The sequence below is a fragment of the Oncorhynchus gorbuscha genome, linkage group LG12 (genome assembly GCF_021184085.1).
Source record: "Oncorhynchus gorbuscha isolate QuinsamMale2020 ecotype Even-year linkage group LG12, OgorEven_v1.0, whole genome shotgun sequence".
NCBI lineage: Eukaryota > Metazoa > Chordata > Actinopteri > Salmoniformes > Salmonidae > Oncorhynchus > Oncorhynchus gorbuscha.
In genome coordinates, this window is record NC_060184.1 from 7,398,034 (window position 1) to 7,416,985 (window position 18,952).

Genomic DNA, 18,952 nt, shown 5'->3' on the forward strand with positions numbered 1-18,952 from the left:
TTCCGTAATACCCTGTATATAGCCACCACATTGACTGTGTACCGGTACTCCCTGTATATAGCCTCCACATTGACTGTGTACCGGTACTCCCTGTATATTAGCCTCCACATTGACTCTGTACCGGTCCCCTGTCATAGTCTTAGCCTCCACATTGACTCTGTATTAACGTTTCGCCCTGTACCCCCTGTATATAGCCTCCACATTGACTCTGTACCGGTACCCCTGTATATAGCCTCCACATTGACTCTGTACCCTTTTCCGGTACCCCCTGTATATAGCCTCCACATTGACTCTGTACCGGTACCCCCTGTATATAGCCTCCACATTGACTCTGTACCGTTCCGTCGGCTATACCCTGTATATAGCCTCCACATTGACTCTGTACCATAACTCCAGAACCTAGGGTTAATAACCCACCTGTATATAGCCTCCACATTGACTCTGTAACGGTACCCCCTGTATATAGCCTCCACATTGACTCTGTACCGGTAGCTCATCCCCTGTATATAGCCTCCACATTGACTCTGTACCTGTACCCCCTGTATATAGCCTCCACATTGACTCTGTACCGATTTACTACCTTTACCCCCTGTATATAGCCTCCACATTGACTCTGTACCGGTATCCCCCTGTATATAGTCCCTCCACATTGACTCTGTACCAGTACCCCCTGTATATAGCCTCCACATTGACTGTGTACCGGTACCCCTGTATATAGCCTCCACATTGACTCTGTACCGGTACCCCTGTATAAAGCCTCCACATTGACTCTGTACCGGTACCCCCTGTATATAGCCTCCACATTGACTCTGTAACGGTACCACCCTGTATATAGCCTCCACATTGACTCTGTACCGGTACCCCCTCTATATAGCCTCCACATGGACTCTGTACCGGTACCCCCTGTATATAGCCTCCACATTGACTCTGTACCGCGGTCCTCCAACAGCTGTTTTTCAGGCCTCCACATTGACCGGTACTCTGTATATAGTCTCCACATTGACTCTGTACCAGTACCCCCTGTATATAGCCTCCACATTGACTCTGTACCGGTACCCCCTGTATATAGTCTCCACATTGACTCTGTACCAGTACCCCCTGAATATAGCCTCCACATTGACTCTGTACCATAATACCCTGTATATAGCCTCCACATTGACTCTGTACCGTAATACCCTGTATATAGCCTCCACATTGACTCTGTACCGTAATACCCTGTATATAGCCTCCACATTGACTGTGTACCGGTACCCCCTGTATATAGCCTCCACATTGACTCTGTACCGGTACCCCCTGTATATATCCTCCACATTGACTCTGTACCGTAACACCCTGTATATAGCCACCACATTGACTGTGTACCGGTACCCCCTGTATATAGCCTCCACATTGACTCTGTACCGGTACCCCCTGTATATAGCCTCCACATTGACTCTGTACGGGTACCCTCTGTATGTAGCCTCCACATTGACTCTGTACCGTAACACCCTGTATATAGCCTCCACATTGACTCTGTTCCGGTACCCCCTGTATATAGCCTCCACATTGACTCTGTACCGTAACACTCTGTGTATAGACTCCACATTGACTCTGTACCGTAACACCCTGTATATAGCCTCCACATCGACTCTGTACCGTAACACTCTGTGTATAGCCTCCACATTGACTCTGTACCGTAATACCCTGTATATAGCCTCCACATTGACTCTGTACGGGTAACCCTCTGTATGTAGCCTCCACATTGACTCTGTACCGGTAGTCGCGTTTGGGTCCCCCTGTATATAGCCTCCACATTGACTCTGTACCGTAACACCCTGTATATAGCCTCCACATTGACTCTGTACCGGTACCCCCTGTATATAGCCTCCACATTGACTCTGTACCGGTACCCCTGTATATAGCCTCCACATTGACTCTGTACCGGTACCCCTGTATATAGCCTCCACATTGACTCTGTACCGTACCCCTGTATATAGCCTCCACATTGACCCTGTATATAGCCTCCACATTGACTCTGTACCGGTACCCCCTGTATATAGCCTCCACATTGACTCTGTACCGGTACTCCCTGTATAAAGCCTCCACATTGACTCTGTACCGGTACCCCCTGTATATAGTCTCCACATTGACTCTGTACCAGTACCCCTGTATATAGCCTCCACATTGACTCTGTACCGGTACCCCCTGTATATAGCCTCCACATTGACTCTGTACCGTAACACTCTGTGTATAGCCTCCACATTGACTCTGTACCGTAACACCCTGTATATAGCCTCCACATCGACTCTGTACCGTAACACTCTGTGTATAGCCTCCACATTGACTCTGTACCGTAACACTCTGTATATAGCCTCCACATTGACTCTGTACCGGTACCCCCTGTATATAGCCTCCACATTGACTCTGTACCGGTACCCCCTGTATATAGCCTCCACATTGACTCTGTACCGGTACCCCCTGTATATAGCCTCCACATTGACTCTGTACCGGTACCCCCTGTATATAGCCTCCACATTAACTCTGTACCGGTACCCCCTGTATATAGCCTCCACATTGACTCTGTACCGGTACTCCCTGTATAAAGCCTCCACATTGACTCTGTACCCGTACCCCCTGTATATAGTCTCCACATTGACTCTGTACCAGTACCCCCTGTATATAGCCTCCACATTGACTCTGTACCGGTACCCCCTGTATATAGTCTCCACATTGACTCTGTACCAGTACCCCCTGGATATAGCCTCCACATTGACTCTGTACCATAATACCCTGTATATAGCCTCCACATTGACTCTATACCGTAATACCCTGTATATAGCCTCCACATTGACTCTGTACCGTAATACCCTGTATATAGCCTCCACATTGACTCTGTACTGGTACCCCTGTATATAGCCTCCACATTGACTCTGTACCAGTACCCCCTGTATATAGCCTCCACATTGACTCTGTACCGTAATACCCTGTATATAGCCTCCACATTGACTCTGTACCGTAATACCCTGTATATAGCCTCCACATTGACTCTGTACCGTAATACCCTGTATATAGCCTCCACATTGACTCTGTACCGTAATACCCTGTATATAACCTCCACATTGACTCTGTACCGGTACACCCTGTATATAGCCTCCACATTGACTCTGTACCGTAATACCCTGTATGTAGCCTCCACATTGACTCTGTACCGTAATACCCTGTATATAGCCTCCACATTGACTCTGTACTGGTACCCCTGTATATAGCCTCCACATTGACTCTGTACCAGTACCCCCTGTATATAGCCTCCACATTGACTCTGTACCGTAATACCCTGTATATAGCCTCCACATTGACTCTGTACCAGTACCCCCTGTATATAGCCTCCACATTGACTCTGTACCGTAATACCCTGTATATAACCTCCACATTGACTCTGTACCGGTACACCCTGTATATAGCCTCCACATTGACTCTGTACCGTAATACCCTGTATATAGCCTCCACATTGACTCTGTACCGTAATACTCTGTATATAGCCTCCACATTGACTCTGTAAAACCTCCACATTGACTCTGTATATAGCCTCCACATTGACTCTGTACCGTAATACCCTGTATATAACCTCCACATTGACTCTGTACCGGTACACCCTGTATATAGCCTCCACATTGACTCTGTACCGTAACACTCTGTGTATAGCCTCCACATTGACTCTGTACCGTAACACCCTGTATATAGCCTCCACATTGACTCTGTACCGTAATACCCTGTATATAACCTCCACATTGACTCTGTACCGGTACACCCTGTATATAGCCTCCACATTGACTCTGTACCAGTACCCCCTGTATATAGCCTCCACATTGACTCTGTACCGTAATATCCTGTATATAGCCTCCACATTGACGCTGTACCGTAATACCCTGTATATAGCCTCCACATTGACTCTGTACCATAATACCCTGTGTATAGCCTCCACTTTGACTCTGTGCCGTAATACCCTGTATATAGCCTCCACATTGACTCTGTACCGTAATACCCTGTATATAGCCTCCACATTGACTCTGTACCGTAATACCCTGTATATAGCCTGCACATTGACTCTGTACCGTAATACCCTGTATATAGCCTCCACATTGACTCTGTACCGGTACCCCCTGTATATAGCCTCCACATTGACTCTGTACCGTAATACCCTGTATATAGCCTCCACATTGACTCTGTACCGTAATACCCTGTATATAGCCTCCACATTGACTCTGTACCGTAATACCCTGTATATAGCGTCCACATTGACTCTGTACCGTAATACCCTGTATGTAGCCTCCACATTGACTCTGTACCGTAATACCCTGTATGTAGCCTTGTTACTGTTATTTATTGTTGCTCTTTAATTAATTTCTTAGTTTTATTTTTATTTTTTACTTCTGTTTGTTTTGAGTAAATACTTTAACACTTATTTTTCAATGTTGATTAAAGGCTTGTCAGTCAGCATTTCTCTGTATGGTTGTTGTATTCGGCGCATGTGACAAATAACGTGATTTGATTGAGCCAAACGACTGAGAAAGAAAAACATTTTTTCAAGTTTTAAGAAAAGAAAATCATCTCCTTTTTTGTTTTTATTTGAAATTACATCCCGGAATATTTACATGTTGTCATCTCACAAGACGCACAGTAGGTAGGGCATCCCAACCTTAATGTAAATCCAACATAAAATGCATGTCATTTTTAAATCTTTTTATTTGTATTTTTTATTTTTATTTTTTAAATATCACAATACTCAGACATGACCACCCTGGTATTTAAGAATTCTCAGAAACATCCTGTTAAAACCTCTTAGTTACATACATGGAAATGTTCAGCCAATCAGTTTAAGCGTTGTTACATCAATGGAGATCATCAGCCAATAAGGTTTAGAGTTGGGAGAAACAACAGCATCAACATTAAACCGTATTCAACACATTTGACAATACCTGGTTCACTAAAGAGCCACATAAAACACGTCATACAGAACACAAATCATTTATCATCAGATTTATCAGCAGTGAAGAGTTTTCCTCAAAAAAATAAACAAACCATAATATGGTGTCCATATTAGGACATCTTCAGTCTCATGTGGAGTTGAATGTCCTAATATGGACACTGTAAAAACAAAACAAAACTACCTATACCATCTCTCAGTAGTAGAACACAGAATGGGCATCAACACTGTCACATGACCCGAGTGGCTGGATGAGTGAGGTCAAATGACCTGACCTTGATCTCATTGCAGGAAGTCGTCCTCCAATTTCCCATCCAGCCGGTCAGAGGTAGCGCCAAATATCCCCTGCAAATGACGGTGTTGGGCATCAAAACATAATATTTTATAATGTGATCTTAACGGATTCCACAGACCAGAGATCTATCATAGATCCCTTTCCTGCAGTCCAATGACCCAGTGGCCTCATGGGTGGAATGTTATTCATTTAGAATATTTATCATAAATTATCATAAATTAGTAAATAATTAACGTTATTTAAAGAAACCTCGACGAAAATACGGTGTTTCCACAACGAACAGTTTTGCAAAATTTCCGTCTTCTGGGATGTGTATAAAGTGTATTATTGAGATTCAAACTCAATATGTAATACATTTCAACTCTATATATCTGACATGGTTTCAGGCGTCTTCTTTTGTTAAGCCCATAACCATGTGTGTGAGGTGTTTTACTTTAGTTTCAAAGTAGATTTGTTTAAGACAACCAAGAAACACTCTGTGTGTGACCCTGATTTTAGCCACACTGCAGTAAAAATCAACGACACTGCAACAGTTGGGACCAAACAGTTGCCATGGGAACGCACTGTAAAAGGGGTGGAGAGGTTGAAAGGTCGAAGGTCATGTAATTGTAGGAGCAATTAAAATAGTGAGTTCCGTTCATTTCGGTAGTGAATGAGGCGAGTGCTAATGGCCCAGAACAACAACAGTTTCTAGGAAATCAATTAAAACATGGTGGGCTGTTATCTGGGATTGCCACCCAGAGGATGTGTGTGTGTGTGTGTGTGTGTGTGTGTGTGTGTGTGTGTGTGTGTGTGTGTGTGTGTGTGTGTGTGTGTGTGTGTGTGTGTGTGTGTGTGTGTGTGTGTGTGTGTGTGTGTGTGTGTGTGTGTGTGTGCGTGCGTGCGTGCATGGCCTCAGTGTCTAGTCTAATGAAGAAGAAGTCCCTCTGTGTGTCTATTGATAATGGTCAGACGTAATTAGCCTGTCGGCGAGACAATGCCCATAGCAGTTGGAAAAAGACCGTTCAAACAACCTATCTGCCGACTGCAGACAGAAGTGGATTCGCATGTCTGCGGGTCACAATGTAGAAATGTAAATACAACTGGAGGCAACAGGTTATTGTTGACATTGCAGCACTACCGTAGCTAGCAAAATAGCGATTGCTAACTAACGGTAAACAATTTTAGTTGTTTACCGTTAGACACTAACGGTGTCTCCGAAACGTCTCCACAACGTTAACTTTTTAACGTTCTACGATGCTTCCACTTTCCAAGCGCCTTCTGGCTACTGCTGCTGAGTTCTAATGGGAGCCATTATAGCGAAACACTTCCCAGCCTTTTTCCCTCAGGAGCCAAATCCACACGGTTCAGTCTTTATTAGTGATGCTGAAATAGTTCCCCCCCCCCCCTTTTAATATCTCCTATGGCATATGGGAGGGAGGAGGCTGTCATTTTCTACAGTGTTGAGATTCAATGCTTCACTGTTCGCACTCTGCCTGGGTCCTGGAAAGGCTTTTATTGAATACCTGTACTTTATTGTATCACAACACTGAGTTAGACCTCAGAGACCAGAGAGTTGAGTTTACACTGGTCCCAGAGACCAGAGAGTTGAGTTTACACTGGTCCCAGAGACCAGAGTGTTGAGTTTACACTGGTCCCAGAGACCAGAGAGTTGAGTTTACACTGGACATCAGAGACCAGAGATTTGAGTTTACACTGGTCCCAGAGACCAGAGAGTTGAGTTTACACTGGACATCAGAGACCAGAGAGTTGAGTTTACACTGGTCCCAGAGATCAGAGAGTTGAGTTTACACTGGTCCCAGAGACCAGAGAGTTGAGTTTACACTGGACATCAGAGACCAGAGAGTTGAGTTTACACTGGACATCAGAGACCAGAGAGTTGAGTTTACACTGGACATCAGAGACCAGAGAGTTGAGTTTACACTGGTCCCAGAGACCAGAGAGTTGAGTTTACACTGGTCCCAGAGACCAGAGAGTTGAGTTTACACTGGTCCCAGAGACCAGAGAGTTGAGTTGATGATGCAGATGATAGATTAGTAGACATTAGTACTTGAGGATGAGTTATCCTGTCCTCGTGGAACTGGCGTACTGATATTGATGATGCTTTAAGGAGGAAAACTTAACTTCAGAACTATGCACAATAGTTCTCTCTCCCTAGTAACCCTCCAGTTCACCTGCAGGGAGCAGGAAGTTCGCTTTTTTGTTCCACTTTAATTCATATAATTTAATTCATGCCATCGCAGCTGGTTCAGCTAAGAAATACACAAAACAAATCCGTCTTTGATGAGATCTGTCAATGTTTGGATGCTGCTTTTTCCTTGTTGTCATTATCCTTTTTTCTTCAATGAAAAGACAAACTGCAATTAAACACTTGTGAGTTAGTTGACAATAGCCCCAGTAGTCTCCTTATTGAAGATGAAACCGCGCCATTGGCCAGACAGAAACGTTCAAGTTCTGAAATGCAGAAAGCATTAGGGGTCTGTTATATGACACCACCATCAATATGTCTCTCTCTCTCTCTGTCTCTCTGTCTCTCTCTCTCTCTCTCTCTCTCTCTCTCTCTCTCTCTCTCTCTCTCTCTCTCTCTCTCCATGTTGACAGAGAACCACCCAGCAGTAGGCCTTAGAACCAGACCCATTGAAGAAGCATTTGATGGTAAATTAACAGAGATAGTCAGTTAGTAGCAGGGGATCCAGAGAGTCAAAATGTTCAAGCCTGGTTCAGACGGCATACAGATAGAGAATTCAAGGACGTTTTCATAGTCCTCTCAGTGAGACCTCCAGACACTGCGGTCCCTTGAAGTTTCTCCGTCTGCTAAAGTCTCAGTAATTGCAAACCATGGTTTTTTTTGCTGTCTGATCCCTCACCCACCCATCTCGTTTTCTGTAATGGTCTGTAGAATGTTGAAGTAACAAAGCTAAGTTTAAACACCCTACAGGGGGGGAGATGGGGGGGGGGACGGAACGGAACGGAACGGAACAGGACATCATATCTCAAACTGTGTTCCTCTTTACCTCACTTCAGATAACTTTTCCCAGAGAAAACAGTGTCTGTGTTCTCTCTGTCCTAGTTTCCCCTGCTCTTCTCCTCCTCCTCATCTCCCCTTCATGCCTAGCTCCTCTTTGTTCCTTCATCTAATCTTTGCTGCCTGTAGGGAGGCTGAAGGGAGGAGGATAGTGAGATGAAGGGATGGGGGGGAAAGAGAGAGGAACGGATTGCATGTCAGCAGTGCTGTTATGTTACGGGAGGAGGGCAGTTCAAACCATTCCCTGGTAGTAGCAGTGTCCACTGAGAAGGGCTGGTTCCTCACTTCTCTCCTGTTGTTCGCCTGGTAGTCTGAGAGAAGGCTGGACAGATAGAGGGATGGTGGAAGAAAAAAAGAATGATGCCCCCTTCACCTTTCCCTGGCAGTAGCAGTGTCCATTACCGGTTCCCCCTGGCACTGCTATATGTGACCTGGCTTGGAGAGGTAGGCGATGAGGGCCACCACCACCCCCACGTAGACGCCTGTCCCGATGGTGATGGAGAGGGCCGCCAGGAACAAAGCCCTTCGGGATGCGATGCTCGCCAGCGGGAAGTCACCCTTCGTCACCGCCTTACTGGTCTGGTGGAAGGGAAGAGATAAGAAAGGAAGAAATAAAGGAAAGGGGGGAGGAGGTAGAGAGAGGTAGAGAGAGGTAGAGGTAGAGAGTGAGAGGTAGAGAGAGGTAGAGGTAGAGAGTGAGAGGTAGAGAGTGAGAGGTAGAGAGTGAGAGGTAGAGAGTGAGAGGTAGAGAGTGAGAGGTAGAGAGTGAGAGGTAGAGAGTGAGAGGTAGAGAGTGAGAGGTAGAGAGTGAGAGGTAGAGAGTGAGAGAGAGAGAGAGAGAGAGAGAGAGAGAGAGAGAGAGAGAGAGATGCGGCTAAAATGTGATATCTAGGTAGCTAACCAACAACTGTAACTATGTATTTGAGAGACAAGTGCTTATGTTGTTTTTATATAAACATTGGAGACTGAATACAGTTTACATGTTATCAACAATCTAAGCCAACCTAGTCTATTTTGCCCCATAGTTCTGCATGCATTGATTTTGTCGCTAAACAACCAAACCGTCTTTTGTAACCTACTAAATAGATGTATTGCTGTATGTGATCCCGTAGGCAGCACGATTTATAATGCACATTTAACAGGTTGAACAGACAATTGATCTTTGACATTAATAAGCATGTTATATTTTGTTATTGGTCAGTAGCCCAGACAGTGTTTCAGAATACACGAGCTGTCCAGCGTATTGGTCAGTAGCCCAGACAGTGTTTCAGAATACACGAGCTGTCCAGCGTATAGGTCAGTAGCCCAGACAGTGTTTCAGAATACACGAGCTGTCCAGCGTATTGGTCAGTAGCCCAGACAGTGTTTCAGAATACACGAACTGTCCAGCGTATAGGTCAGTAGCCCAGACAGTGTTTCAGAATACACGAGCTGTCCAGCGTATAGGTCAGTAGCCCAGACAGTGTTTCAGAATACACGAGCTGTCCAGCGTATTGGTCAGTAGCCCAGACAGTGTTTCAGAATACACGAACTGTCCAGCGTATAGGTCAGTAGCCCAGACAGTGTTTCAGAATACACGAACTGTCCAGCGTATAGGTCAGTAGCCCAGACAGTGTTTCAGAATACACGAACTGTCCAGCGTATAGGTCAGGGGTGAAAGTTGAATGGTTCAATTTGCATTTGTTTTGTTTGTTTTTTGTCTTAGTTTTCTCTTTCAGAAACTGTCACGGTCTTTTACAGCATAAATTACTGTAAAAAAGATTCAAATGTTTTGCAAACATTCGATTGTCATTGCTCTTTCTTTTAGAAACTACCGTGCCTTAATTCCAATAGTACCACATTATACGACGCTATTGTGACCATAGAAGACGAATGCAGGGTGTTTTACAGGCAGAGTCATGATGCTCGTTCACGCACAGTTTTACACAGTTTTACCACGGGTCTGATTGATAACGAGGAAACATGGGTATGTGTGGCGTGCAACAAGTTTATAAATCTCCATATTTTTATACGGACGTATTCTTTTCAGAAATACGCACACGCCAGATATTGATAATGAAATTAACAGAACGGTTACAAAATGAGGCTCACTAAAGCCTGTCAGATAAATACACTCTTTGGTACAATAAAAAAGGAATTGTCAATCATGAGGTAACAGTGGGTTTAACCATGAGGTAACAGTGGGTTTAACCATGAGGTAACAGTGGGTTTAACCATGAGGTAACAGTGGGTTTAACCATGAGGTAACAGTGGGTTTAACAGGGGGTTTAACCATGAGGTAACAGTGGGTTTAACAGTGGGTTTAACCATGAGGTAACAGTGGGTTTAACAGTGGGTTTAACAGTGGGTTTAACCATGAGGTAACAGTGGGTTTAACAGTGGGTTTAACAGTGGGTTTAACCATGAGGTAACAGTGGGTTTAACCATGAGGTAACAGTGGGTTTAACAGTGGGTTTAACAGTGGGTTTAACCATGAGGTAACAGTGGGTTTAACAGTGGGTTTAACCATGAGGTAACAGTGGGTTTAACAGTGGGTTTAACCATGAGGTAACATTGAGTTTAACAGTGGGTTTAACCATGAGGTGACAGTGGGTTTAACCATGAGGTAATAGTGGGTTTAACTATGAGGTAATAGTGGGTTTAACCATGAGGTAACAGTGGGTTTAACCATGAGGTAACAGTGGGTTTAACCATGAGGTAACAGTGGGTTTAACCATGAGGTAACAGTGGGTTTAACCATGAGGTAACAGTGAGTTTAACAGTGGGTTTAACCATGAGGTAACAGTGAGTTTAACAGTTGGTTTAACCATGAGGTAACAGTGGGTTTAACCATGAGGTAACAGTGGGTTTAACAGTGTGTTTAACCATGAGGTAACAGTGGGTTTAACCATGAGGTAACAGTGGGTTTAACCACGAGGTAACAGTGGGTTTAACCATGAGGTAACAGTGGGTTTAACCATGAGGTAACAGTGGGTTTAACAGTGGGTTTAACCATGAGGTGACAGTGGGTTTAACCATGAGGCAGCAGTGGGTTTAACCATGAGGTAACAGTGGGTTTAACCATGAGGTAACAGTGGGTTTAACCATGAGGTAACAGTGGGTTTAACCATGAGGTAACAGTGGGTTTAACCATGAGGTAACAGTGGGTTTAACCATGAGGTAACAGTGGGTTTAACCATGAGGTAGCAGTGGGTTTAACCATGAGGTAACAGTGGGTTTAACAGTGGGTTTAACCATGAGGTGACAGTGGGTTTAACCATGAGGTGACAGTGGGTTTAACCATGAGGTAACAGTGGGTTTAACAGTGGGTTTAACCATGAGGTAACAGTGGGTTTAACAGTGGGTTTAACCATGAGGTAACAGTGGGTTTAACAGTGGGTTTAACCATGAGGTAACAGTGGGTTTAACAGTGGGTTTAACCATGAGGTAACAGTGGGTTTAACAGTGGGTTTAACCATGAGGTAACATTGAGTTTAACAGTGGGTTTAACCATGAGGTGACAGTGGGTTTAACCATGAGGTAATAGTGGGTTTAACTATGAGGTAATAGTGGGTTTAACCATGAGGTAACAGTGGGTTTAACCATGAGGTAACAGTGGGTTTAACCATGAGGTAACAGTGGGTTTAACCATGAGGTAACAGTGGGTTTAACCATGAGGTAACAGTGAGTTTAACAGTGGGTTTAACCATGAGGTAACAGTGAGTTTAACAGTTGGTTTAACCATGAGGTAACAGTGGGTTTAACCATGAGGTAACAGTGGGTTTAACAGTGTGTTTAACCATGAGGTAACAGTGGGTTTAACCATGAGGTAACAGTGGGTTTAACCATGAGGTAACAGTGGGTTTAACCACGAGGTAACAGTGGGTTTAACCATGAGGTAACAGTGGGTTTAACCATGAGGTAACAGTGGGTTTAACAGTGGGTTTAACCATGAGGTGACAGTGGGTTTAACCATGAGGTAGCAGTGGGTTTAACCATGAGGTAACAGTGGGTTTAACCATGAGGTAACAGTGGGTTTAACCATGAGGTAACAGTGGGTTTAACCATGAGGTAACAGTGGGTTTAACCATGAGGTAACAGTGGGTTTAACCATGAGGTAACAGTGGGTTTAACCATGAGGTAGCAGTGGGTTTAACCATGAGGTAACAGTGGGTTTAACAGTGGGTTTAACCATGAGGTGACAGTGGGTTTAACCATGAGGTGACAGTGGGTTTAACCATGAGGTAACAGTGGGTTAACAGTGGGTTTAACCATGAGGTAACAGTGGGTTTAACAGTGGGTTTAACCATGAGGTAACAGTGGGTTTAACCATGAGGTAACAGTGGGTTTAACCATGAGGTAACAGTGGGTTTAACCATGAGGTAGCAGTGGGTTTAACCATGAGGTAACAGTGGGTTTAACAGTGGGTTTAACCATGAGGTGACAGTGGGTTTAACCATGAGGTGACAGTGGGTTTAACCATGAGGTAACAGTGGGTTTAACAGTGGGTTTAACCATGAGGTAACAGTGGGTTTAACAGTGGGTTTAACCATGAGGTAACAGTGGGTTTAACCATGAGGTAACAGTGGGTTTAACAGTGGGTTTAACCATGAGGTAACAGTGGGTTTAACAGTGGGTTTAACCATGAGGTAACATTGAGTTTAACAGTGGGTTTAACCATGAGGTGACAGTGGGTTTAACCATGAGGTAATAGTGGGTTTAACTATGAGGTAATAGTGGGTTTAACCATGAGGTAACAGTGGGTTTAACCATGAGGTAACAGTGGGTTTAACCATGAGGTAACAGTGGGTTTAACCATGAGGTAACAGTGGGTTTAACAATGAGGTAACAGTGAGTTTAACAGTGGGTTTAACCATGAGGTAACAGTGAGTTTAACAGTTGGTTTAACCATGAGGTAACAGTGGGTTTAACCATGAGGTAACAGTGGGTTTAACAGTGTGTTTAACCATGAGGTAACAGTGGGTTCAACCATGAGGTAACAGTGGGTTTAACCATGAGGTAACAGTGGGTTTAACCACGAGGTAACAGTGGGTTTAACCATGAGGTAACAGTGGGTTTAACCATGAGGTAACAGTGGGTTTAACAGTGGGTTTAACCATGAGGTGACAGTGGGTTTAACCATGAGGTAGCAGTGGGTTTAACCATGAGGTAACAGTGGGTTTAACCATGAGGTAACAGTGGGTTTAACCATGAGGTAACAGTGGGTTTAACCATGAGGTAACAGTGGGTTTAACCATGAGGTAACAGTGGGTTTAACCATGAGGTAACAGTGGGTTTAACCATGAGGTAGCAGTGGGTTTAACCATGAGGTAACAGTGGGTTTAACAGTGGGTTTAACCATGAGGTGACAGTGGGTTTAACCATGAGGTGACAGTGGGTTTAACCATGAGGTAACAGTGGGTTAACAGTGGGTTTAACCATGAGGTAACAGTGGGTTTAACAGTGGGTTTAACCATGAGGTAACAGTGGGTTTAACAGTGGGTTTAACCATGAGGTAACAGTGGGTTTAACAGTGGGTTTAACCATGAGGTAACAGTGGGTTTAACAGTGGGTTTAACCATGAGGTGACAGTGGGTTTAACCATGAGGTAATAGTGGGTTTAACTATGAGGTAATAGTGGGTTTAACCATGAGGTAACAGTGGGTTTAACCATGAGGTAACAGTGAGTTTAACAGTTGGTTTAACCATGAGGTAACAGTGGGTTTAACCATGAGGTAACAGTGGGTTTAACAGTGTGTTTAACCATGAGGTAACAGTGGGTTTAACAGTGGGTTTAACCATAAGGTAACAGTGGGTTTAACCATGAGGTAACAGTGGGTTTAACCATGAGGTAACAGTGGGTTTAACCACGAGGTAACAGTGGGTTTAACCACGAGGTAACAGTGGGTTTAACAGTGGGTTTAACCATGAGGTGACAGTGGGTTTAACCATGAGGTAGCAGTGGGTTTAACCATGAGGTAACAGTGGGTTTAACAGTGGGTTTAACCATGAGGTAACATTGAGTTTAACAGTGGGTTTAACCATGAGGTGACAGTGGGTTTAACCATGAGGTAATAGTGGGTTTAACTATGAGGTAATAGTGGGTTTAACCATGAGGTAACAGTGGGTTTAACCATGAGGTAACAGTGAGTTTAACAGTTGGTTTAACCATGAGGTAACAGTGGGTTTAACCATGAGGTAACAGTGGGTTTAACAGTGTGTTTAACCATGAGGTAACAGTGGGTTTAACAGTGGGTTTAACCATGAGGTAACAGTGGGTTTAACCATGAGGTAACAGTGGGTTTAACCATGAGGTAACAGTGGGTTTAACCACGAGGTAACAGTGGGTTTAACCATGAGGTAACAGTGGGTTTAACAGTGGGTTTAACCATGAGCTGACAGTGGGTTTAACCATGAGGTAGCAGTGGGTTTAACCATGAGGTAGCAGTGGGTTTAACCATGAGGTAACAGTGGGTTTAACCATGAGGTAACAGTGGGTTTAACAGTGGGTTTAACCATGAGGTGACAGTGGGTTTAACCATGAGGTAGCAGTGGGTTTAACCATGAGGCAACAGTGGGTTTAACCATGAGGCAACAGTGGGTTTAACCATGAGGCAACAGTGGGTTTAACCATGAGGTAACAGTGGGTTTAACCATGAGGTAACAGTGGGTTTAACCATGAGGTAACAGTGGGTTTAACCATGAGGTAGCAGTGGGTTTAACCATTAGGTAACAGTGGGTTTAACCATGAGGTAATAGTGGGTTTAACCATGAGGTAACAGTGGGTTTAACCATGAGGTAACAGTGGGTTTAACCATGAGGTAGCAGTGGGTTTAACCATGAGATAACAGTGGGTTTAACCATGAGGTAACAGTGGGTTTAACCATGAGGTAGCAGTGGGTTTAACCATGAGGTAACAGTGGGTTTAACCATGAGGTGACAGTGGGTTTAACAGTGGGTTTAACCATGAGGTAACAGTGGGTTTAACCATGAGGTGACAGTGGGTTGAACCATGAGGTAACAGTGGGTTTAACCATGAGGTGACAGTGGGTTTAACCATGAGGTAACAGTGGGTTTAACCATGAGGTAACAGTGGGTTTAACCATGAGGTAACAGTGGGTTTAACCATGAGGTAACAGTGGGTTTAACCATGAGGTAACAGTGGGTTTAACATGAGGTAACATGAGGTAGGTAACAGTGGGTTTAACCATGAGGTGACAGGGGGTTTAACCATGAGGTGACAGTGGGTTTAACAGTGGGTTTAACCATGAGGTGACAGTGGGTTTAACCATGAGGTAACAGTGGGTTTAACAGTGGGTTTAACAGTGGGTTTAACAGTGGGTTTAACCATGAGGTAACAGTGGGTTTAACAGTGGGTTTAACCATGAGGTGACAGTGGGTTTAACCATGAGGTAACAGTGGGTTTAACCATGAGGTAACAGTGGGTTTAACCATGAGGTATTAGTGGGTTTAACCATGAGGTAACAGTGGGTTTAACCATGAGGTAACAGTGGGTTTAACAGTGGGTTTAACCATGAGGTGACAGTGGGTTTAACCATGAGGTAACAGTGGGTTTAACCATGAGGTAACAGTGGGTTTAACCATGAGGTAGCAGTGGGTTTAACCATGAGATAACAGTGGGTTTAACCATGAGGTAACAGTGGGTTTAACCATGAGGTAACAGTGGGTTTAACAGTGGGTTTAACCATGAGGTGACAGTGGGTTTAACCATGAGGTAACAGTGGGTTTAACAGTGGGTTTAACCATGAGGTAACAGTGGGTTTAACAGTGGGTTTAACCATGAGGTAACAGTGGGTTTAACCATGAGGTAACAGTGGGTTTAACAGTGGGTTTAACAGTGGGTTTAACCATGAGGTAACAGTGGGTTTAACAGTGGGTTTAACCATGAGCTGACAGTGGGTTTAACCATGAGGTAGCAGTGGGTTTAACCATGAGGTAGCAGTGGGTTTAACCATGAGGTAACAGTGGGTTTAACCATGAGGTAACAGTGGGTTTAACAGTGGGTTTAACCATGAGGTGACAGTGGGTTTAACCATGAGGTAGCAGTGGGTTTAACCATGAGGCAACAGTGGATTTAACCATGAGGTAACAGTGGGTTTAACCATGAGGTAACAGTGGATTTAACCATGAGGTAACAGTGGGTTTAACCATGAGGTAACAGTGGGTTTAACCATGAGGTAACAGTGGGTTTAACCATGAGGTAGCAGTGGGTTTAACCATTAGGTAACAGTGGGTTTAACCATGAGGTAACAGTGGGTTTAACCATGAGGTAACAGTGGGTTTAACCATGAGGTAACAGTGGGTTTAACCATGAGGTAGCAGTGGGTTTAACCATGAGATAACAGTGGGTTTAACCATGAGGTAACAGTGGGTTTAACCATGAGGTAACAGTGGGTTTAACCATGAGGTAACAGTGGGTTTAACCATGAGGTGACAGTGGGTTTAACAGTGGGTTTAACCATGAGGTAACAGTGGGTTTAACCATGAGGTGACAGTGGGTTTAACCATGAGGTAACAGTGGGTTTAACCATGAGGTAACAGTGGGTTTAACCATGAGGTAACAGTGGGTTTAACCATGAGGTAACAGTGGGTTTAACCATGAGGTAACAGTGGGTTTAACCATGAGGTGACAGGGGGTTTAACCATGAGGTGACAGTGGGTTTAACAGTGGGTTTAACCATGAGGTGACAGTGGGTTTAACCATGAGGTAACAGTGGGTTTAACAGTGGGTTTAACAGTGGGTTTAACAGTGGGTTTAACCATGAGGTAACAGTGGGTTTAACAGTGGGTTTAACCATGAGGTGACAGTGGGTTTAACCATTAGGTAACAGTGGGTTTAACCATGAGGTAATAGTGGGTTTAACCATGAGGTAACAGTGGGTTTAACCATGAGGTAACAGTGGGTTTAACCATGAGGTAGCAGTGGGTTTAACCATGAGATAACAGTGGGTTTAACCATGAGGTAACAGTGGGTTTAACCATGAGGTAACAGTGGGTTTAACCATGAGGTAACAGTGGGTTTAACCATGAGGTGACAGTGGGTTTAACAGTGGGTTTAACCATGAGGTAACAGTGGGTTTAACCATGAGGTGACAGTGGGTTTAACCATGAGGTAACAGTGGGTTTAACCATGAGGTAACAGTGGGTTTAACCATGAGGTAACAGTGGGTTTAACCATGAGGTAACAGTGGGTTTAACCATGAGGTAACAGTGGGTTTAACCATGAGGTGACAGGGGGTTTAACCATGAGGTGACAGTGGGTTTAACAGTAGGTTTAACCATGAGGTGACAGTGGGTTTAACCATGAGGTAACAGTGGGTTTAACAGTGGGTTTAACAGTGGGTTTAACAGTGGGTTTAACCATGAGGTAACAGTGGGTTTAACAGTGGGTTTAACCATGAGGTGACAGTGGGTTTAACCATGAGGTAACAGTGGGTTTAACCATGAGGTAACAGTGGGTTTAACCATGAGGTAATAGTGGGTTTAACCATGAGGTAACAGTGGGTTTAACCATGAGGTAACAGTGGGTTTAACAGTGGGTTTAACCATGAGGTGACAGTGGGTTTAACCATGAGGTAGCAGTGGGTTTAACCATGAGGCAACAGTGGGTTTAACCATGAGGCAACAGTGGGTTTAACCATGAGGTAACAGTGGGTTTAACCATGAGGTAACAGTGGGTTTAACCATTAGGTAACAGTGGGTTTAACCATGAGGTAACAGTGGGTTTAACCATGAGGTAACAGTGGGATTAACCATGAGGTAGCAGTGGGTTTAACCATGAGGTAACAGTGGGTTTAACCATGAGGTAATAGTGGGTTTAACCATGAGGTAACAGTGGGTTTAACCATGAGGTAACAGTGGGTTTAACCATGAGGTAGCAGTGGGTTTAACCATGAGATAACAGTGGGTTTAACCATGAGGTAACAGTGGGTTTAACCATGAGGTAACAGTGGGTTTAACAGTGGGTTTAACCATGAGGTGACAGTGGGTTTAACCATGAGGTAACAGTGGGTTTAACAGTGGGTTTAACCATGAGGTAACAGTGGGTTTAACAGTGGGTTTAACCATGAGGTAACAGTGGGTTTAACAGTGGGTTTAACAGTGGGTTTAACCATGAGGTAACAGTGGGTTTAACAGTGGGTTTAACCATGAGGCAACAGTGGGTTTAACAGTGGGTTTAACCATGAGGTAACATTGAGTTTAACAGTGGGTTTAACCATGAGGTGACAGTGGGTTTAACCATGAGGTAATAGTGGGTTTAACTATGAGGTAATAGTGGGTTTAACCATGAGGTAACAGTGGGTTTAACCATGAGGTAACAGTGGGTTTAACCATGAGGTAACAGTGAGTTTAACAGTTGGTTTAACCATGAGGTAACAGTGGGTTTAACCATGAGGTAACAGTGGGTTTAACAGTGTGTTTAACCATGAGGTAACAGTGAGTTTAACAGTGGGTTTAACCATGAGGTAACAGTGGGTTTAACCATGAGGTAACAGTGGGTTTAACCATGAGGTAACAGTGGGTTTAACCACGAGGTAACAGTGGGTTTAACCATGAGGTAACAGTGGGTTTAACAGTGGGTTTAACCATGAGGTAACAGTGGGTTTAACCATGAGGTGACAGTGGGTTTAACAGTGGGTTTAACCATGAGGTAACAGTGGGTTTAACC

General features: G+C 44.1%; 1 protein-coding gene across 1 annotated transcript in view; it reads right to left on the reverse strand.

The window, feature by feature from the left end:
- Positions 1-6,639: 6,639 nt before the first annotated feature.
- LOC123990489 (synapse differentiation-inducing gene protein 1-like) overlaps positions 6,640-18,952 on the reverse strand; it is a 153,603-nt gene continuing 141,290 nt past the window's right edge. Inside the window, exon 4 of the mRNA XM_046291038.1 lies at positions 6,640-8,862. Within this exon, the coding sequence (XP_046146994.1) occupies positions 8,704-8,862 (159 nt within the window). The 3' untranslated portion in view covers positions 6,640-8,703. The remainder of the gene's footprint in view (positions 8,863-18,952) is intronic.